At 44.1% G+C, this 23,335-nt stretch overlaps 1 protein-coding gene across 1 annotated transcript in view; it reads right to left on the bottom strand.

Moving 5' to 3' along the window:
* Nucleotides 1-1,835: 1,835 nt before the first annotated feature.
* The window catches only part of adamts3 (ADAM metallopeptidase with thrombospondin type 1 motif, 3), a gene marked incomplete at its 3' end in the record, with an annotated part of 103,584 nt that continues 82,084 nt past the window's right edge, over nucleotides 1,836-23,335 (bottom strand). The window contains exons 16-22 of the mRNA XM_080499894.1: nucleotides 15,075-15,155; nucleotides 13,725-13,888; nucleotides 9,964-10,120; nucleotides 8,559-8,691; nucleotides 6,359-6,566; nucleotides 2,984-3,101; nucleotides 1,836-2,254 (exon numbers count right to left, since the gene is read on the bottom strand). Of these exons, the coding sequence (XP_080356020.1) occupies nucleotides 1,836-2,254; nucleotides 2,984-3,101; nucleotides 6,359-6,566; nucleotides 8,559-8,691; nucleotides 9,964-10,120; nucleotides 13,725-13,888; nucleotides 15,075-15,155 (1,280 nt within the window). The remainder of the gene's footprint in view (nucleotides 2,255-2,983; nucleotides 3,102-6,358; nucleotides 6,567-8,558; nucleotides 8,692-9,963; nucleotides 10,121-13,724; nucleotides 13,889-15,074; nucleotides 15,156-23,335) is intronic.

Raw genomic sequence — 23,335 nt, 5'->3', positions numbered from 1 at the left:
TTTGATGCGACCTGAACATTTGTGAGTTCGAGGAAGTTCTATGATCAATCTGTGATCGACTGAAACAAGTTTGAACCAAATATTCCAGCGCAAAGAGCTAGCGACTCCGCGTCGCACCGCTAGCGGCCAGCGGAGGAATTTGGTCTTCATCAGATTATTTTTCCACAAATGTCGTAACTTTGAAGCCATGATGAAAGAGTTTTTAAAAGGGACGTCAGGTTGTCTGGCGACTTACCTAAAAAAAAAAAAAATGTTAGCCGCGGTTTTGCTGGATACGTTACGGGGTTAGCATCACAACGCAGCCGCTTCATTTAAATCTACTTTAACGTCCAACTTGAATCGTCCGTCTGGACGCTGATTTAGGAAGACGCGCTAACCGCGTCAACTCACGGGATGTCTGCCCACTAGCAAGCGAGCCATTTCTTCTGTAACGCTAATGCTACGAGCTAACGCTCAACGCCTATAAAACACTGAAGGTGGACGTCTTTTGTGTCCGCCGGTTGAAAAGGGTGCCGCGACGTCTCCTCTGGTCGTCACAATAATACTGATATTCTCATGTACAGTATTTACAGGAAGCTTTATAAATACTCATCTCCATTAAAAGAACTGCACTTGTGCCATTTAAACAGCAATTTGTGAAAAAAACAAAAAACAACAACTATCTATACAACTAAAACCATTTTCCTAACGCTTACATCTCTGGTCAAGTTCTTTCTGCACTACAAGACTGTTTTGAGTTTGCGTAATATGTAAAAATAAAACCAAAAAAAGACTAAACTATCTGTAAATGTGGACTTTTATTTTAGAATATTGGAAAGAAGTTTGGCAGCGTTCAAGTACGGGGAGTTTTTAGCTTTTTTTTTACCGTTATTTGTTCATTTCCTGACGTTACAAATACAAACTCCGCCTCCAGATGAGTTTTAAAGAACAATATGTGACGTTTTTAATTTGTTGACGCAGAAAATATCAGTGTTGAAAGTCAGTCTATCGTCCAAAGAGAAGATCCTCGTTTATGAGTTTTAAAAAAATCCGCTGAGCTTCGTCTCCGATCTAGTTTTAGTAAAACACCACCACTACCCTGCAGTACTGCGTTGTACCACTAGGTGGTGTCGTGAGTTTATTCTTCACTGATTGCTCAACACTGCCCCCCCATGCCCGGGGGGTGGTACCTCTGGTCGGCTCAATCGCACATGTTGTTTTTTTTTTTTTTTAAACGACCAGTTTTTCTACTTTAAAACTCCAGACATGGAGGCACTTTAAAAGACTCGCTCTCCCTCGTTAACGAAGATTCTGCAGTGGAAGAAAATCACAAGAACAAAAAAAACAAAACAAAAACGAACTATGAACTTTCCAATTATTATTATTTTTCTCTCTAAATGTGTGACAAGTTCAATGAGCCTTTGTCTTCGTACCTTTTCTTCCCCGGAACACATTTCAGAAGTAACGACGGCACCTGGTGACATTTTCACTTCTCCACTCGGAATGTGAACCAAACAACAAGGAGCCCAATTCATTAAATGAGAAAAACCACAGAGAGGTGGGATCAGACGGGTGGGGGGGGGAGGGCGGGGGGGTGTTACATGATTGAAGCCAGCGGCAGGATCCTACTATTTCACTTAGTTTTGCCCATTTTTTTGTGATTAAAACTCTTAAAAATCAAAGTGAGCCAGCACTTTTCCTACAACGTTTCCCCCTGTGGTGTTTGTCGTTGTGACGAGACTCACGATGAACCTGAAGCATCGACTGTACATTAAATCCCCCCCCACCCCCCCCCCAATCCCCCCCACCCCCAAAAAAACAAACAACAAAGGTGCCGCTTTCATCTCGTGCCGCTTTCATCTCTCCACTTCAGAATAAACCGTCGTTCCTCTGCCTTCCGCTGCGCCGCTTGGCCTCTCTGCGTGTCGCGGAACCCTCCGCGGCGCTGCGGTGACCCTGGGCGGGGTCTTCTTGGGCGGGGCTGTGGCGGCGGCGGCGGCGGCAAGGCCGGACGCTCGGCCCGCCCCCTGCCGGGCGGTGGTGCGAGTGACGTTGGCGCCCAGGGAGGCCGTCAACGTCTCGAGGAGTTGGGAGGCGGAGCCGAAGCGGGCGTGCTCCTCCGCCTCGGAGAACATGGACAGGGCGCCGCCGCCGCCGCCGCCGCCACGGCGGCTGCAGGAGTCGCAGCAGAGCTTGTTGTAGCCCGGGATGGAGCAGTACCTCGCCAGCACCTCCATCTGGCAGAAGATGGACTTGTCTCCGTGACACGGCTCGTCTGGAAAACCACAGCGGCGACGTCAGAGCTCCGGTTTCCTCAGAGGTCACGTGTTACGCAACATTTCGACACGTGTTTTTCCAGTGTAAAAGTCCCTCTAGTGGCCGTCAGTCGGTATAACGTCACTATTCTAAGCAGCACTTTAGTTTGAACATAAACAGTATTACTGTCTTTTATTTACACATTTGAATCATCGGTGTATTTTCAACACAGGGCTACATCCTGTATATATTGTTAAGTTATTAAGTAATTTGTGTTAAATTGTTTACGTATTTGTTGTGTTCTCATGTTTTGGGGTTTCTGTCCATTAAACCCGGAGCCGTAGCGTAACTATGGTTACGCCGACGGAGGAGCAGAACACATAGATAGAGACACACTTTAGATAAAAATGTCAATTTAACCTTAATCGAGTCTTGTACTCCAAGGCCAAATTGAATATTTTAGCGAGACTTCAGCTATAAAGGAAATATACTCAGAAATGCACTTTTGCCAAGTCAACTTTGTGAAAATCAATAATCTCCTCCAGAGGCGACCCGAATGAGACGAAGCAGCTCGAGGTACGTTTGGTTTTCTCACGAAAAAGCAGCATATTTATGAGTGAAAGCTGCTTTGATGCTGCCGCTTCAGCGCGGGGCCGTAAAAAACCAAAAAAAAAAGAGCATCAAGGTTTAAACGGGGGTGAATTTTCTCCTTGTGAACAAACAGATCTTGGGTCTCTGGCGGTCCTACCGTGACACGTTCCGGGTCTGCAGGTCCTCACGTTCTCAGGTTTGTCCCCGTTGCACTGGTCTCCGGCCCGGCACGTCACCAGCCGCCTCTCCGTCCCCTCGCCGCACGTCGCCGAGCACTGGGGAGTCCACAAACCCCCCCACGGTCACAGGGGGAAGAAAACCTCCCCCCCTTTCAGGCACGCACACAGCGATGCTACATGCTACATGCTAAAGATTTTCAGGCTCACACACAGCGATGCTACATGCTACATGCTAAAGAGTTTCAAGCTCACACACAGCGATGCTACATGCTAAAGCTTTCAGGCGCACACCAGCAATGCTACATGCTAAAGCTTTTCAAGCTCACACACAGCGATGCTACATGCTAAAGCGTTTCAAGCTCACACACCAGCAATGTTACATGCTAAAGCTTTTCAAGCTCACACACAGCAATGCTACATGCTAAAGCTTTTCAAGCTCACACACAGCGATGCTACATGCTAAAGCGTTTCAAGCTCACACACCAGCAATGTTACATGCTAAAGCTTTTCAAGCTCACACACAGCAATGCTACATGCTAAAGCTTTTCAAGCTCACACACAGTGATGCTACATGCTAAAGCTTTTCAAGCTCACACACAGCGATGCTACATGCTAAAGCTTTTCAAGCTCACACACAGTGATGCTACATGCTAAAGCTTTCAGGCACACACCAGCAATGCTACATGCTAAAGATTTTCAGGCTCACACACAACGATGCTACATGCTAAAGAGTTTCAAGCTCACACACAGCGATGCTACATGCTAAAGCTTTCAGGCACACACCAGCAATGCTACATGCTAAAGATTTTCAGGCGCACACACAGCGATGCTACATGCTAAAGAGTTTCAGGCTCACACAGCAGCAATGTTACATGCTACATGCTAAAGCTTTTCAAGCTCACACACAGTGATGCTACACGCTAAAGCTTTCAAGCTCACACACAGCATCGCTACATGCTACATGCTAAAGCTTTCAGGCTCACACACAGCGATGCTACATGCTAAAGATTTTCAGGCTCACACACAGCGATGCTACATGCTAAAGCTTTCAAGCTCACACACAGCATCGCTACATGCTACATGCTAAAGCTTTCAGGCTCACACACAGCATTGGTCCATGCTACACGCTAAAGCTTTCAGGCTCACACACAGTGATGCTACATGCTAAAGCTTTCAGGCTTACACCAGCAATGCTACATGCTAAAGAGTTTCAGGCTCACACACAGTGATGCTACACGCTAAAGCTTTCAAGCTCACACACAGCATCGCTACATGCTACATGCTAAAGCTTTCAGGCTCACACACAGCGATGCTACATGCTAAAGATTTTCAGGCTCACACACAGCGATGCTACATGCTAAAGCTTTCAGGCTCACACACAGCGATGCTACATGCTAAAGATTTTCAGGCTCACACACAGCATTGCTACATGCTACATGCACCAACAATGCTACGCTCATTAGCAGCTCGGTCTACACTAGCTTAGCGCAGAGCGGAGATGGCCGTTCCATAAAGTGCCATTTCGCGAGCTGTTTTCATAAACTTGTGTTTTCAGTGGCTCCGAGCACCGTTGTCATGGAAACAGACATCCAAAACACAAGGGTTGAAAACCAGCGGGGCTCAGTATCGGCTGGATTTCACTTCAATAAGACTCAACGGTGGCTTTAATGATCCTTAATGAACAACTGGAGTCTTTCACAGCGTCGGACCTCCCGCTGATCTGAACGGAAATGTCAGAATGAAAATGAGTCTGAAGCGACGCAGAACCTCCAGCCTAAATGTTTGGAACAAAAACACTCGACTGAACACGAGCCTTAACCGCATAATACTCCTATACTTCCCATTCATGTATTATGCATCTGCAATTAAACCTGTTTTGAATCCTATTGTATTCATAGTCCTGTGGACAATATTCATCTTCATCAACTATTCATATATGTGGCACGTAGCAACCTATATTAAAAATGTTAATTTGGGCTTTTCACACAATTCCTGTGTCTTATTTGTTGCTTGCCGTCATCCAGCCTCACAGCAGGAGGCCTGATTCACCGTTCTGTCTCGCTCTGATGAAGTGGAGGAGGTGAAACTGGCTTCAGAGGAGACGTGACGCCGTTCTAAATTAAATATTACAGATGCTTCATGCTTTTTTTTTTGTTGTTGTTTTTTTTTCCGTTCCCTCGAATAACTCTAAAAGTTACGAAAAAGGAATCGTTTAATGTGAAACTGCGGGAAACGTCGAGCTGACGGGTTAAATGTTGAAGGTTAATTCCACCCGTCTGTGGCTGAATTGTCCACATTGTATTGTCCTGGTACCAGGTACCAGGTGACCAGGTACCAGGTACCATGTGACCGGGTACCAGGTGACCAGGTACTAGGTACTATGTGACCGGGTACCAGGTGACCAGGTACTATGTGACCGGGTACCAGGTGACCAGGTACTAGGTACTATGTGACCGGGTACCAGGTGACCAGGTACTAGGTACCATGTGACCGGGTACCAGGTGACCAGGTACAATGTGACCAGGTGACTGTTTACCAGGTGACCAGGTACTAGGTACCAGGTGACCGGGTACCAGGTGACCAGGTACAATGTGACCAGGTGACCATTTACCAGGTGACCAGGTACTAGGTACCATGTGACTGGGTACCAGGTACCAGGTGACCATGTGACCAGGTACCAGGTGATCATGTGACCAGATACCATGTGACCAGGTAGCAGGTGACCAGGTAACGGGTACCAGGTGACCAGGTACTAGGTGACCATGTGACCAGGTACCAGGTGATCATGTGACCAGATACCAGGTGACCAGGTAGCAGGTGACCAGGTACCGGGTACCAGGTGACCAGGTACCAGGTGAGGCACCCTGGCTCCTCCTCCAGGCTCCCAGCGAGCTGAGGCCAGTCGACGACGTCACGCCAGCCGCCGATTGGCCGGTACCGGGAGGGCTCTGAGCCGTGACACCGCCGGTGTTCCGGATTAACTGGTTCCCCTGCTAACTGGTGCCCGGCCTCCTCCAGCGTCTCCTTTTCACAGCAGACGTTAAGACCAGAACCCGCAAGCTCCTCCTGGAGAACGCCGCTTCGCCACAATAAACTTCAAAGTGTCGTTTGTTTGTCTTATTTTGACATCAGCTGCTGCTGACGGCTGCTGGCAGAGGACACCAGTTAACTGGGGCACCAGTTTAACTGAAACACCGTCACAACGATTCCTACGCTGTGACGTTATGAATAGATATATAGACTATTTAATGTGTTATTAAGCTCCGATGACTCCGCCCACGCCGCTGTGGTACCATAGTGTAATGGAAAATGGGCGAGGCAAGGCAAGGCGAGGCAAGGCGGGCAGTGTGTACCTCTGACCAGGCGCCGGTCCTCCACAGGGCGGGGCACGCCACCCGGTTGCAGGGCCGCCGGCTCTCCGGCTTCTCGCCGCTGCAGTACTTGCTGTGGACGGAGCGGTTGGTGGCGTCGTGGAGGAGCTGCACGCAGCGCACCGTCCGGATCTGGAAGCCCAGGCTGCCGCACGAGCGGGGACAGTTCTCCCACTCGTCTGACGTCCACCTGGACAGAGACGAGACGGGGACAACGTGAGGACGTGGAGGACGAGAGACTCTGGTTCTGCAGGTTTCTGCTCTGACTGATGTAAACTTTTTCTGTGTGAACAAAACCTTGAAATAACTTGTTGCATTTGGTGCTATAGAAATAGAAATGTACTGAATTGAAGGACCTGACGGAGGGACGTGGATCAGGGGAGGGAGGAAAAGAATGTCAAGAATTTCCTTCTGAGATCAACAAATCATTTGATTTGAATTGAAAAATATATATATATATAATATACAGACGAGAGCAGACATATTGTATGTAGATTTCCATTAATGGCCTCAGGATGAAAGACTCTGTTATAAAGTTACACGAACACCTTCCAGTGTCATTTCCTCCAGTCTGACTCTTGTGTCAGGACGTCGTCTCGGCTTGAGCTCCAAATGTCAAGAATGTTAAAACGCCATTAAACTTATAAATAACTAAATAAAAAGTAAAACGATAGACTCGTGGGGTTTCTGCCTGCTCGGAGCTACAATCCCACGTCGACGAGAGACGCGTTGGACTTTATTCAAATGTACTTTCTTGAGTTGTTCCCGTTTAGATTCTCTCTCGTTCTAAAAGTTTTCTACCAGTGGAGCAAATGGAAGAATCCCAGGAGTGTCTGAACGTTCCTGAACTCAACGTCACTCCGTTCAGTCTGAGGACCAAGTTTCAACTCAGCCGAGCTGAAAAAAAAACCTTCCATCTCAAAAAGTGACTCTTGTCTCGTGGTTAAACTTTAACTGCTGGGTTTTCACCGGGGAAAATGCATAGAAATGACTGTGTTTTAGAAATAAAGTTGAATTGAACAACTAAAATTGAAAAATAAAAGATAAAAAGGTTTTTAAAAAACAAAACACAAGTGACTGGAGTTTCTAAAAGACAATAAAAGCTCAAAAATTGCTTTAAAGGAGAGCCAAAATTGTTAACACAGCTAAAATGGAAAAAAAATTGTAATTAAAACTTAAAATATGCAAGTTAAGATAGTTTTTCTACGTTGTGTTTCACCTCGTTTGAAAGTTTAAACGTGTTTAAACGGGTCATATTGCGCCAGATTACAGTAGAACCAGACACACAGGAGCCCTGAAGCTGCAGGTTTTACAGCAATTTTAACTCGTTTTAAATCACATTAAACACACAAGAATAAGAAAACAAGACCTGGAATCCATCTGACATATTTAATAAAAGTCCTTCTGATGCTTCTTGGGTCTCGTGGTGAAAAACATTGTGAACAATCTGGAATCCGACAAGTCGTTTCTCTAAATGACGCAAATTCCATTTTAAGCTTTAAACTACTTTTTAAATGTTGCTGAAAGGAAGAATAAACCCGCAGTTACGATGATAATAATAAGACGCGTTTTGTGTGTCTGATGTGTGATTTGTGGAGGAAGAGTCGCAACAGAGTCGAAGAGAAACAACAGAAACCCGACACTCGTTTTCTATTGGTCAGAGTCCAGCCCAACCGGCCAATCAGGAAGCTGCAGCACTGTTGCTATGAGGGAATGAGCAGACGACGACAGTCGCCTGGGAGTACATGGCTCAGCGTGTATATATATATATATATATATATATATATATATATATAAAACTTTTTACACTGATGTGTTTACTGATTCTTTGTTGAAGAGCCGAGCTGGAGTGACTTTGAGGGAACTTTGAGGGAACTTTGAGGAACTTTGAGTGACTTTGAGGGAACTTTGAGGGAACTTTCAGGGAATTTGAGGGAACTTTGAGGGAACTTTGAGGGAACTTTGAGTGACTGAGGGAACTTTGAGTGACTATGAGTGACTATGAGTGACTTTGAGGTAACTTTTAGGGAACTTTCAGGGAATTTGAGGGAACTTTGAGGAACTTTGAGGCAATTTGAGGGAATTTGAGGGAACTTTGAGGGAACTTTGAGGATCTTTGAGGATCTTTGAGGATCTTTGAGGGATCTTTGAGGGATCTTTGAGGAACTTTGAGGGAACTCACTGCGGCTGAGTGCAGTCCTGGAGGTTGCACATCCTGCGGATGGGTTTGGGCTTCCTGTTGGCGTCGCAGTAGCCGCGGTGCAGCATCTTGGTGTCGCCCTTCTTTCTACATCCGTACTTCGTGTACTGGAAGCCTGAGGAAGACGAGTTTACCAACATTTAATAACATTTACCAACATTTACCAACATTTACCAGCATTTAATAACATTTACCAACATTTACCAGTATTTACCAGCATTTACCAGCATTTAATAACATTTACCAACATTTACCAACATTTCCCAGTATTTACCAACATTTACTAACATTTACCAGCATTTACCAACATTTAACATCATTTACTAACATTTACCAACATTTACCAACATTTAATAACATTTACCAGCATTTACCAGCATTTAATAACATTTACCAACAATTACTAATATTTACCAACATTTACTAACATTTACCAGCATTTACCAACATTTAACATCATTTACTAACATTTACCAACATTTAATAACATTTACCAGCATTTACCAGCATTTACCAACAATTACTAATATTTACCAACATTTACTAACATTTACCATCATTTACTAACATTTACTAATATTTACCAACAATTACTAATATTTACCAACATTTACTAACATTTACCAACATTTACCATCATTTACTAACATTTACTAATATTTACCAACATTTACTAATATTTACCAACATTTACCATCATTTACTAACATTTACCATCATTTACTAACATTTACTAATATTTACCAACATTTACTAATATTTACCAACATTTACTAACATTTACCATCATTTACTAACATTTACTAATATTTACCAACAATTACTAATATTTACCAACATTTACTAACATTTACTAATATTTACCAACATTTACTAATATTTACCAACATTTACTAACATTTACCATCGTTTACTACCAACTTTAAAAATATCCCAGGGTGGAACTTTTGGAAAACAGAGTTGTCTCCATGGAAACGAATCGAAAGCGCAACTGAAAAAAAGGCATGCAAGGTGGAACTTTTTGAAAATGCTCCAACGCCATCTCTCCCTGGAAATGTGTGGAAAATGCAACTTTTTGAAAATGCTTCAGTTGAAAATGCGACTTAAAAAAAAAAAAAAAAAAAAAAAAAATTCCCGGGTGGAACTTTTGGAAAATAGAGTTGTCTCCATGGAAACGAATTTTTAAAAAAGGCTTCCAAGGTGGAACTTTTTGAAAATGCTTGAGCTGAAAACACTGAAACTGTGGACACCACGGACATATTTCCAGGTATCCAACAAACAAACAAACAAACAAACAAACAAACAACCCAGGTTCAATGAGGGAGAAAAGACGAGCGACGACACAGAAGCGTAGTTGAGGGTTAAATTCCCAGGTTTTGCTCGTCACCTCCGGCGCAGGGCTTGGAGCACGGCGACCAGCTCTTCAGCGCCCACTCGTACGCCTCCTCCTGGATCACGTTGTTGTTGTTGACGGGCACCGAGTCTTCGTGGACGATGTACCTGTACGTCAGGGTGGAGCGCGTCTCGTTGTCCTTGGGTATAATCTGTCAATCGGGGGGGACGAAGACAAAGACAAAGACAAAGACGACAAACCATCACTGTCTTATTAAAGCACCAGGTTGTGGCGACGTCCCTCACTTGCATTCAAATACTTTGCGAATCAAAGAATCGGGCCTCGTAAGGGGAACTTTTTGAAAATGCTCTTGACTCCATCTCTCCCTGGAAATGTGTGGAAAATGCAACTTTTTGAAAATGCTTGAGTTGAAAACGTTGAAAGCTTGAAGTCACTGGAAAGGCAACTTTAAAAAAAAGAAAAAGTTCCCCGGGTGGAACTTTTGGAAACCCTAATTCAAGCAGTATCAAAAAGTTTCATTTTCAAAAAGTTCCACCTTGGAAGCCTTTTTTTAGTTGCGCTTTCGACTTGTTTCCATGGAGACAAATCTGTTTTCCAAAAGTTCCACTCGGGAATTTTTTTTTTTTTTTTAAAGTTGCGTTTCCAGTGACTTCAAGCTTTCCGCGTTTTCAACCCTAACCCTAACACTCCATGGAAACGAATCGGAAAAAAAGGCTTCCAACCACTTTTTGAAAATGCTCTAACTCTATCTCTCCCTGGAAATGTGTGGAAAATGCAACTTTTTGAAAATGCTTAAGTTGAAAACGCTGAAAGCTTGAAGTCACTGGAAACACAACTTAAAAAAAATATTCCCCTGGTGGAACTTTTGGAAAACATAGTTGTCTCCATGGAAACGAATCGAAAGCGCAACTAAAAAAAGGCTTCCAAGGTGGAACTTTTTGAAAATGCAACTTTTTGATAGTGCTTAAGTTGAAAACGCGGAAAGCTTGAAGTCAATGGAAACGCAACTTTAAAAAAAAGAAAAAAAATTCCCCGGGTGGAGCATTATCAAAAAGTTGCATTTTCAAAAAATTCCACCTTGGAAGCCTTTTTTTCCCAATTTCAACAGTATCAAAAAGTTGCATTTTCAAAAAGTCACTGGAAATGCAACTTTAAAAAAAGAAGAAAAAAAATTCCCCTGATGGAACTTTTGGAAAACAGAGTTGTCTCCATGGAAACAAATCGAAAACGCAACTAAAAAAAGGCTTCCAAGGTGGAACTTTTTCAAAATGCAACTTTTTGATAATGCTTGAGTTGAAAACGCGGAAAGCTTGAAGTCACTGGAAACGCAACTATAAAAAAAAAACAATTTCCCGGGTGGAACTTTTGGAGAACACAGTTGTCTCCATGGAAACGAATTGGAAAAAAAGGCTTCCAAGGTGGAACTTTTTGAAAATGCTCTAACTCCATCTCTCCCTGGAAATGTGTGGAAAATGCGGAAAGCTTGAAGTCACTGGAAACGCAACTTTAAAAAAAATAATAATAATAATTTCCCGGGTGGAACTTTTGGAAAACAGAGTTGTCTCCATGGAAACGAATTGGAAAAAAAGGCTTCCAAGGTGGAACTTTTTGAACAAACCAACAAAACGACAAAGCCTCACTGTCTTATTAAAGCACCAGGTTTGTGGCGACGTCCCTCATTTGCATTCAAATACTCTGCGAATCAAAGAATCGTGGACAAAAAGCGAAGCTGAACGACTCGTGTTTGGTTGAATGAAGGTCTGGGAAATTATCCGTCTTTTTAGATCATATTATCATTTAGGAAGTCATGAATATTGAGCTTTGAATGGTCGGACAGATTACTTTATGGAAATGTGAAGCTAAATGAAGTGAGTATAATAAGGTTTTATTTATTTTTTTAATTTTCCCCTATTATCAATTCAATCGGTGATGTTTCAAGATTTGTGTTGCACCATTTTGTATAATTAGCCGGAATATTAAATCCTTTCATAGCGGAAGACCTGCTGGCCGGCGTAACGGGGAAATATATTTATATATTCAAGCAATTTACCACGTCGTCGCACGTTTCTCCATCACATTTAAGCTTTTTAAAGTTGTTGTATTGTTAGAAAACTTACAAAAATACAGCTAAAGAAATATTTTATGCCAATATTTGTATGATCCAGAATATATTTGTGTGATTCAAGTTTTGTCGTATTTCTATGGAGGACTGAGCCAATATTACATTTATAAATATACCATTAATTAATTAATTCAATGTGACATTAATTTATTAAAATTGGAATTAAATTATATAAATGTGTCTTTGAATGTGTAATTAATTAATTACAATACAAATTAATGTAATACATTTATTAAAATTGGAATTAAATTATATAAATGTGTCTTTAAATGTGTCATTAATTAATTAGAATACCAATTAATTTTATGTAAAAAACAACAACATTTATTTTGCTATTCAATTAATAGTTTCATGGTCTAAATGTGTCAAAATTAAATGAATAAATACATCATGAAATAATTAATTCAATGTTTCATTAGTTAATTAAAATTGGAATGAAATATATAATTGTCATTAATGAATTAAAATATGAATTAATTTGATATAAAAATAACAAGCATATTCAACTATTTCACCATTTAATTAATTATTACTTTGCGTGGGTGTGTGTGTGTGTGTGTGTGTGTGTGTGTGTGTGTGTGTGTGTGTGTGTGTGTGTGTGGTTTCATCACTAAAACAAACCACAGCGCCAACTGGTGGCCTGGCATGCCAACTACATTGTTTTTTTTTAAGTTTCCGTGTGAATGGACGCAGTTTTCAAAACGTTTCTGGAACAAAAAACACAAAATAAAGAAGTTTCCAGTGGAGCTCCAGTCTTTGTCTTGTTGTTTTACCCAGAATGCCCTTCGGCTCCGACACAAACAACCAAACTGATGTAAACAAATCAAAGCTGCTTTTCTCAGCGCAGGTAAAAAAAAACCAAAAAGCCAACAATGATGGGTAATTGAGGAGCAGAATGAAAAAGCGAGTCTGGTAAAAGCTTAATGAGCACTCTCACTGTGAAAAGCCCAAATAACAAAAAAACAACAACAACAACAACAACAAAAACCTCTGAAAGAATTAAGCGGCGGCGGCGAGAGACCGACACCGGGAATAAATAATCCTGTCAGTGTTTTTGACCTCAGAGATTAACTTCTGACCTCTGAAGCCTCCATTTATCTCCATGTAATTATACGAGCATTGATTATATCCCATAATGAGACGATGAGTGAAAAGACTCTCACTTTAAAAGGGGATTATTAAATAAAGCAGGAAATTGTGTTTTTCCTCTTTCCTCCCACTAATGGATCTTTTTTTAAAAGTCTATCCTTGAAGTAATACTTCGCCTGTTTTCTCATTCAGGTTTTAAAAGTCGTGTTAATGTGAACAGCAGTCCTGTAAACATGGACTCAATCTGCTTTTCTAATCCACTCCCTTGACTCAACTAGTAAATGTTAAAATAAACGAGGAGTTGTAACTTCCCATCTGCCTGCTCTACTTTATTTTTTATGTTCAAAGTGTTTTTTCTCCTCAGTTTCAGTGTAAAAGTTCCTCCAGTGACTCCAACGAGAACAGGGTGCATCATTTAACAGGGACACCAGTTAATCCGAAACACCGGTACAATGCACTACCGGCAAGTCGCCGACGCTAAATTGCGGCGTTATTACATAACGAGTGGAGGCTCTGTGACGTCACTCCTCAGGGCGTCAGACTCTTTCCTTCACATGATTGCCGAGTCGGAGGTTTTCCTCACCAGGACCACGACGGGGTCGTGCAGCGGCCCGTCGGTCTGCAGCGTCTCCACGTCCTCCTCCATGACGTAGTGCCACTCCACGCCCAGGTCGATGAAGCTCCGGGACCGCGCCTCCTCCCCCTTCCCGTTCAGGATGTAGTGGCCGGTGGCCTGGTTCTTGACGGCTGCAATCAGCGGCGTGTGGTTAGGAGGCGCCGGCGTGTTGCTGGGAGGCGCCGGCGTGTTGCTAGGAGGCGATGGCGTGTTGCTAGGAGGCGTGTTGCTAGGAGGCGATGGCGTGTTGCTAGGAGGCGTGTTGCTAGGAGGCGATGGCGTGTTGCTAGGAGGCGTGTTGTTAGGAGGCGTGTTGTTAGGAGGCGTGTTGCTAGGAGGCGTGTTGCTAGGAGGCGATGGCGTGTTGCTAGGAGGCGTGTTGCTAGGAGGCGTGTTGCTAGGAGGCGATGGCGTGTTGCTAGGAGGCGTGTTGTTAGGAGGCGTGTTGTTAGGAGGCGTGTTGCTAGGAGGCGTGTTGCTAGGAGGCGATGGCGTGTTGCTAGGAGGCGTGTTGCTAGGAGGCGTGTTGCTAGGAGGCGATGGCGTGTTGCTAGGAGGCGTGTTGTTAGGAGGCGTGTTGTTAGGAGGCGTGTTGCTAGGAGGCGTGTTGCTAGGAGGCGTGTTGCTAGGAGGCGTGTTGCTAGGAGGCGATGGCGTGTTGCTAGGAGGCGTGTTGCTAGGAGGCGTGTTGCTAGGAGGCGTGTTGCTAGGAGGCGATGGCGTGTTGCTAGGAGGCGTGTTGTTAGGAGGCGTGTTGTTAGGAGGCGTGTTGCTAGGAGGCGTGTTGCTAGGAGGCGTGTTGCTAGGAGGCGTGTTGCTAGGAGGCGTGTTGCTAGGAGGCGTGTTGCTAGGAGGCGCCGGCATGTTGTTAGGAGGCGTGTTGCTAGGAGGCGCGTTGCTAGGAGATGTGTTGCTAGGAGGCGCCGGCATGTTGTTAGGAGGCGTGTTGCTAGGAGGCGCCAGCGTGTTGCTAGGAGGCGCCAGCGTGTTGCTAGGAGGTGTGTTGCTAGGAGGTGTGTTGTTAGGAGGCGCGAGCGTGTTGTTAGGAGGCGTGTTGCTAGGAGGCGCCAGCGTGTTGCTAGGAGGTGTGTTGCTAGGAGGTGTGTTGTTAGGAGGCGCGAGCGTGTTGCTAGGAGGTGTGTTGCTAGGAGGTGTGTTGCTAGGAGGCGCCAGCGTGTTGCTAGGAGGCGCCGGCGTGTTGCTAGGAGGCGTGTTGTTAGGAGGCGCCAGCGTGTTGCTAGGAGGAACCCCCCCCCCCACCCCCCCCAGGTAAACGAGGAGGTAAGAGGATCTTCTCTCATGTGTGGATTCACTTACCAAGAATTTGAGGCGAGGCCTCATGTTCTTGGATGATCACATGTCGAGATCCGTCGGGGATGAGAAACATCTTTAGGAAACCTTCGGCAAGGTGGAAGCGGCGGCAGGAGAAGAAAGGGGCGGGTGGGTAGGGGGGCGGGGTTAAGGGTAGGGGGGCGGGGTTACGGGGGGGGGGTAGAAAACAGATACAGGTAAGTTAAGCAGATGCAAAAGGAAACTCTGGGTTTGCGGAGGCGGACGTCTTCGATACGCTTTGATCTCAAAACACATCTGGAGAGGTTCCAGGTGGGGGGGTTGGTGGGTGGAGTTGGGGGGGTTGGGGGGGGATCTTGAAACAGGTTCGTTCACATCTGTGGGTTTTGTCTCGGGAAAAGACAAGAACCCAGCGACACAGGCTTTGATGTGTGCCGGATGTGAGCGAGCTAGCGTTTCTCCAAACAGGAAGTTCGGCGGCTGGTTTTCCCGGCAAAGCCGCCGAGAAGCTCCGCCTCCCGCGGACCGACTCACCCAACACGTTCCGAGAGTCCTCCGTCTCGTTCAGGAACACGTTTCGGGCTCCTTTGGGCAGAGAGAAGGCTCCCCGGGTCTTCCCTTCCAAACCAAACACACAGTTAGTCTCAGGCCGCCGCCCCGAGTTGTGACTGACAGGCTGAGCTCTGGCGCGTCGGCGTGGCCCACAAAAGGTAAGGCAGGTCGACTTAAAACAGTGTTTTTCAACCTTTTTTGAGCCGAGGAACACTTTTTTTGGTTTGGAGAAACCTGGAACCACCGGAAATGTTAAAATAAAACTCTGTAGCCTCGATTAACAATATAAAGTCTTTCTCATCAAAGACATCAAAGTCTTTCTCATCAAAGTTTTATCAACAGGAATCAAGTAAATACAGAAAAAAAGTATTTCCCAATTTCTTTTTTTTTTTATTTTGACTCCCGTTTGTTTGTTTGTTTGTTTGTTTGTGAGGGATGAAAGTAAACAAGACACAAATCAGTTACAGAAATCAATGTTCACACAAACACGGTTCTACGGACAGAAAACTGACATTCTGAGTCCTCAGACGTCGTTTAGCGTTCGGGACAGACGACACCCTGGTGTTTCCTCCAGATCGTCAGCTGAGTCGTGGGAAATGATCACATTTCACTTTGTTTTCTAAAAAACCTTTGCTCTCACAGCGACAGTGTGTTGCAGAGTAATCATGTATAAATACTCTCCACCACTAGAGGGCAGCACAGAACTTTGCCGGTGAAATGTAAAGTGACAGACGTCAGTGTGGTTCATCTCCACCTCCTGCGGCTGCTAAAAAGGTTGAAAAACACTGAACGTCCTCTAGACCAGTGTTTTTCTACCTTTTTAGAGCCGAGACACACTTTTTTCTTTGGAAACATCTGGAGTCACACCTCCACCTGAAAATGTTAAAATGTTAAACTCTGCAGCCTCTATTAACAATATAAAGTCTTTCTCATCAAAGACATCAAAGTCATTCTCATCAAAGTTTTATCAACAGGAATCCAGTAAATCCAGAAAGCAAGGACTTTTTTTAATAGTGCCTCCCTCAGTGTGAAACCTGGACCTGATGGATGAAGAGCTGAGATCCTGGTTTTCAAAAACTTCTCCATCACTGTCACTGACACAGTACTTTGATACAAGATGGTAGCAGGAGGTGGAGATGAACCACACTGACGTCTGTCACTTTACATTTCACCGGCAAAGTTCTGTGCTGCCCTCTAGTGGTGAAGAGTATTTATACAGGATTACTCTGCAACACACTGTCGCTGTGAGAGCAAAGGTTTTTTAGAAAACAATGTGAAATGTGATAATTTCCCACGACTCAGCTGACGATCTGGAGGAAACACCAGAGGTTGAAAGGTTTCAAGGTTTCAAGGTGTTTTCAAGAAAAACACTGTTTTAAAGGACAGGAACTGCGATTTCACTGACCGGAGAGCAGTTTGGCTCAATTTTTCATCCAAAACTAAAAGTTAAATTTGAGAGATTTTAAAACTGAGCCAGGCTGTGAAATAAAAAAATAAACAAAAAAAAGACTTTGACTGTGAATTGGTGGATCAATAAAGAACATTTTCTTCTCTACTTTATACACGACATGAGGTCGATGACACATGCCATCGTTGGCTAAGCCCCGCCCCCAAACACAAACAAACCAATAGCATTCCACCACCCGCTGCCCGGATTGGAACCGACGTCCTCGTCTCCGTCGAGACGCTCCACTGGCACTTTTTAAGTAGTTTAACACACAAAAAACATTAAACTAACACCTTGTATAATCTACCCAGCAACAGCCACGAAGGGGGCGGGGCTTAGACAAAAAAAAAAAAGGCCATTCTATTGGATGAGGTTTGCTGGAAACAGCAGCGGCGGGCCGACCTGAGGACGGTGTCAAATTACAAGCTCTCGACGCTGCATGTCGGCGAAGCTCCGCCGCCGACGTGCAGCGTTTATCTTCACGCTGCGGTTTGAGTGGCGCCGCCGAACGGCGGGACAAGAAGCGTCTGCTGATGCTCACGTGCTCATTTTTAATAAAAAAATTAGAATACAATATATAAAAAAAGGTAAATTTTTCACAGTAATTAAGTTGTTTTGTCTATACAACAACTATCTACACTGATAAAAAATATTCTACTAGATCGACTAAAAAAAGGGAACTTGTTGCATAATTTACCTATATTGATCAAGTACCATCGTTTTTATTTAAATTACTTTTTCCAACATGAAAAATAAAATCAAAGTGATTCTAAATATCTTTATTCCGTCCGCCTGTGGTAAGTAGGAACACTGTAAAAAACTGAACAAAGCGGAATTTGCCCACAATACTTAAATTATTCATGTTCCCAAAACGCACCTTTTATATCTCATATTTTACACTTCAACACTCAATATATTTGTGTGAAGACACGACATTTTTATTGTCGATTTCACTGATTCAACTAAGTTAAATTAACCTCCACAGATTGATTTTTGCCAGCGTACATAAGAAACACGCAAATTGCCGTACGAGCATCAGGAAACCTGTTTGCCCCAAACCAAGATGGCCGACGCAACGTCGCACCACAAAACGAACGGCGGCGCTTCCAGGATGATCGATGGATCGGTTCGGACCATCGTCAGGCGTCTTTGTCCGCGCAGCCGCACGACGAGGCTGGTGTCAAACTACAAGCGTTTGGTGCTGCAGGCGGTTCAAAGACGCATCCTGGAAGCTGGAAACAGCCAGGCTGTTTCAAAATAAAACTATTTAGAGATATTCTAGGGAGAGGGGGAGAAGAAGAAGAAGTGAGCAAAAAGAAATGAAATAGAAAAGAAAGAAAAGATAAAAAAGAAGAATAAAAAGAAAGAAAAAGAACAAAAGCAAGAAAAAAATACAAAGGAAAAAAGAATAAAAGAAAGAAAAAAGGGGAATAATGAAGCAAAAAAGAGAAAAAGGAAAAAAGAAAGATGAAAGAAAAAAAAGAAAAAAAAGGGAAAAATGAAGCAAAACGGAGAAAAAAGACGCATACGATGAAAAATGAGAATAACATGAAAGAAGAAAAAAGAAAAAAGGAAAATTAAGTAAAAAGAGAAAAAAGGAAAAAAATTGAGAAATAAGAAAAAGAATGAAAAAACAAAAAGAAAAATGATAAAAAAAGAAGCAAAAATACAAAAAAGGTAAAAAGAAAACAAAGATGAAAAAGAAAAAGAATAAAAGAAAGCAAAAAGGGGAATAATGAAGCAAAAAATAGAAAAAGGAAAAAGAAAGATGAAATAAGAAAAAAAGAATAAAAGAAAAAAAGGGAAAAATGAAGCAAAGCGGAGAAAAAAGGAGAAACGCATACGATGAAAAATACAAAAAAAGAGAAAAAAGGAAAGAAAGATGAAAAATGAGAATAACATGAAAGAAGAAAAATAAAGAAAGAAAAAGTGAAAATGAAGTAAAAATAGAAAAAAGGAAAAAAAATGAGAAATAAGAAAAATAATGAAAAAAACAAAGAAATAAAAATAAAAAAAGGTCAATAAGAAAAAGAACAAAAGAAAGAAAAAGGGAAATAATGACACAAGAAGAAAAGAAAAGATATTTCAGCAGTAAAAAGTGGCGATTCGTTCTAGAAAGTTCTACAAGGAAGAAAAACTTCCTGGAGGTTTGATTCACTGAAACTTTTTTTTTTTTTAATTGGTTTGCGCACACACACACACACACACACACACACACACACACACACACACACACACACACACACACACACACACACACACACACACACACACACACACACACACACACACACACACACACACACACACACACACACACACACACACACACACACACACACACACACACACACAGCGTGGTTAGTGCTCTACAAGCGGAGACGAGACTCTGATACTTGCATATTGTGTTTTCCAAAACTGGCTTTTCTTTTTGGGCTCTCTTGCTCAACTGTTTCCCTGCAGAGAGAGGCGGCAGGTTAGAACTCCTTCAGGGAACCGACCGCCAACCTTCAGGGAACCGACCGGCAACGTTCAGGGAACCGACCGGCAACCTTCAGGGAACCGACCGGCAACGTTCAGGGAACCCACCGGCGACCTTCAGGGAACCGACCGCCAACCTTCAGGGAACCGACCGCCAACCTTCAGGGAACCGACCGGCAACCTTCAGGGAACCGACCGGCAACCTTCAGGGACCCGACCGGCAAACTTCAGGGAACCGACCGCCAACCTTCAGGGAACCGACCGGCGACCTTCAGGGAACCGACCGGCGACCTTCAGGGAACCGACCGGCGACCTTCAGGGAACCGACCGGCAACCTTCAGGGAACCGACCGGCAACCTTCAGGGAACCGACCGGCAACCTTATGGGGAACCTACCGGCAACCTTCAGGGAACCGACCGGCAACCTTCAGGGAACCGACCGGCAACGTTCAGGGAACCGACCGGCAACGTCACGCTGGACGTTCAGGGAACCGACGTGACGATGAAGAGGTGAGGTAATCACCCCCCCTCCCCCCCACCGCGGTCCGTGATGTCATCAAATAACCACAACAATCAGGGACTACAGACCTATAAAACTAGAAGCTACTGACGCTAGCAGCAGGAGGAGCAGGGCCATAGACCTATAGAACTAGAAGCTACTGACGCTAGCAGCAGGGCCATAGACCTATAGAACTAGAAGCTAATGGCGCTAGCAACAGGAGGAGCAGAGCCATAGACCTATAGAACTAGAAGCTACTGACGCTAGCAGCAGGCGGGCCATAGACCTATAGAACTAGAAGCTACTGACGCTAGCAGCAGGAGGGCCATAGACCTATAGAACTAGAAGCTACTGACACCTAGCAGGAGAACTAGAATTATATTCAGGTTTATGAGCAGGATCTACTTCTAAAGTTCTCTGTGCTCTGTCTTCTTCTGTGTTTCTGGTGTGTTTGGTGAGTCACAGCGCCCCTGGAGGCCTGGCAGGTGAACTACAGGCCCTGAAGCCTGGTGTCCATGGAGACGTGTGGACGGAGAACAAGAAGATGGCAGAGAAAAGATGGTGCACAAACAGGGAGCAGCTCTATAGAAGAAGAAACGTCCACATTGGGGTCGTCAGCATGAACTATTGAATTTACAAGGCGGATTCTACAACCAGATGTGCGTCGATACATTAAAAGGGCAACTCTATTCTTGGCCAGTCGGTCTCACCCCCCCCCCGCTGCCCCCCCCCGCCCCTCCTCCCTCCCCCGCCATCGTCCATTTGATGTGTGAGCGAAACGAGAAGGCGGTCGCAGGTTCAGGACCTGGCCTGTGATGTGGAGCAGATCTATTCCCACAGGACCTTCTTTTATGACGACCCGTCAATTTGATGGCTTCCATGACATTTTTTTTTCGGCCTCCCTGGAGGGGGAGGAGCCTCTCCTGTGGTCACGCTGACATTTGTGCGGGTCTGAGGCGGCGCCGCTTTGGGAACGTCGGAAATCGTCCTTTGTGTTGCAAAAGCAGTGCGAACCGACCGCAGCATTAGAAAGATCTTATGGACTTGTCTGCAGTCACTGGACTCGGCAGCGAGTTCCGCCTCGCAATACCAACTTGTACCACCAGGTGGTGTTGTGAGTCGTGCTTACGCAATTAGAGACAAAACCTTCGTTGTGTTTTGAGGATTTAAACAAATACAACAGACTGAAATGAATGAAAATGTAACTTGCTTATAGTAACTAGTAGTTCTGCACATGCTCAGTAGAGCCAATCAGAACGTTTCCTCCGTATTGTCACGACTCCCGGTTTATATTCTCCTGGATTTGGTACTTTTATTTTGACAGTCACCATAATGACAACCTGGCCTGATTTGTATGTCGTTTCCACCGGAACCAGAGTTGAGTTTCTCTGACCCTGAAGCTCAGCTAAACCTGAAGCTCAGCTAAACCCTGAAGCTAAACCCTGAAGCTCAGCTAAACCCTGAAGCTAAACCCTGAAGCTCAGCTAAACCCTGAAGCTAGAACTTGAAACTAAACCCTGAAGCTCAGCTAAACCTGAAGCTCAGCTAAACCGTGAAGCTAAACCCTGAAGCTAAACCCTGAAGCTAAACCCTGAAGCTCAGCTAAACCCTGAAGCTAGAACTTGAAACTAAACCCTGAAGCTCAGCTAAACCTGAAGCTCAGCTAAACCGTGAAGCTCAGCTAAACCCTGAAGCTAAACCCTGAAGCTCAGCTAAACCCTGAAGCTAAACCCTGAAGCTAAACCCTGAAGCTAAACCCTGAAGTTAAACCCTGAAGCTAAACCCTGAAGCTAAACCCTGAAGCTCAGCTAAACCCTGAAGCTAAACCCTGAAGCTAAACCCTGAAGCTAAACCCTGAAGCTAAACCCTGAAGTTAAACCCTGAAGCTAAACCCTGAAGCTAAACCCTGAAGTTAAACCCTGAAGCTAAACCCTGAAGCTAAACCCTGAAGTTAAACCCTGAAGCTAAACCCTGAAGCTAAACCCTGAAGTTAAACCCTGAAGCTAAACCCTGAAGCTAAACCCTGAAGCTAAACCCTGAAGCTAAACCCTGAAGTTAAACCCTGAAGCTAAACCCTGAAGCTAAACCCTGAAGCTAAACCCTGAAGCTAAACCCTGAAGCTAAACCCTGAAGTTAAACCCTGAAGCTAAACCCTGAAGCTAAACCCTGAAGCTCAGCTAAACCCTGAAGCTAAACCCTGAAGCTAAACCCTGAAGTTAAACCCTGAAGCTAAACCCTGAAGCTAAACCCTGAAGTTAAACCCTGAAGCTAAACCCTGAAGCTAAACCCTGAAGCTAAACCCTGAAGTTAAACCCTGAAGCTAAACCCTGAAGTTAAACCCTGAAGCTAAACCCTGAAGCTAAACCCTGAAGCTAAACCCTGAAGCTAAACCCTGAAGCTAAACCCTGAGTTGAGCTACCAGAGCAGCATTGAGCTCCAGAAAGATTCCCAGAGTCTGAAGCAGCGACACGTTTCCTCCTCGTCTGACGTCTCAAACTATTAAACTCAACGACACGCTTGGTTGTTTCTTTTTAAATATTTTCCATTTGCAGCAGTGAAGATAAACGTTGGCTGGGTTTTTACTTCTTCCTTGAAGCGCTGGAACATTTCTCATGTGGAGCAAATAGAAGAGGTCGGGCTCCTCGTCTCCTTTCCTCGTCTCCTTTCCTCGTCTCATTTCCTCATCAATCTGAAGTGACGATCAATATTTAGGAGTTTCTCTGAACAACTTTAAAATATGACGCAGACTTTAATCTGCTTGGTTTATGAGCCACTTTGCTCTTCTTATTTTTTCTTTTGAAAATTACAGATCAAAGTTACTGAAGCAGGAAAAAACTGCACTTCTCATCTAACTTCAATAAACTTCGGTTAAAACCTAGAAGCCAGTGTTTTTCTGATTCGGAGGTTTTATCTGCGTTTCATATTCAGGAATAGTTCTGGAGTCTAATTGTTCTTTTTCAGGGGGTTAAAGAATTAAGTTTCGTTTGAAGACGCCGGAGAAAAGACGAGCTGTGAATGTTGACGGTCTGATTGTTAGAGTGACAACGCAACTTTTTGTCACTTACCCAGTCAAATAAATGATTCTTATCCTCTCCCTGCAGGGCGCAGATATTACTCTCCATAGGCAGTAATCCTACCAATTGTAATGTAACTGGCACTAACTTCTGTTGACGACTCAGTGAATCGTCTGCTTTTATATGTTTATTTATTGTTTTGTATGTATTTTACAAACTCTTTGCAAAAACGACTCACCCGAATAGCACAAACTCTCCAGGGATGATTTGTCGTCAATCAAGGATCAATCGATTTG

The sequence above is a fragment of the Blennius ocellaris genome, assembly GCF_963422515.1.
Source record: "Blennius ocellaris genome assembly, chromosome: 7".
NCBI classification, from domain to species: Eukaryota; Metazoa; Chordata; class Actinopteri; order Blenniiformes; family Blenniidae; genus Blennius; species Blennius ocellaris.
This window is presented reverse-complemented; position numbering and strand designations above follow the sequence as displayed.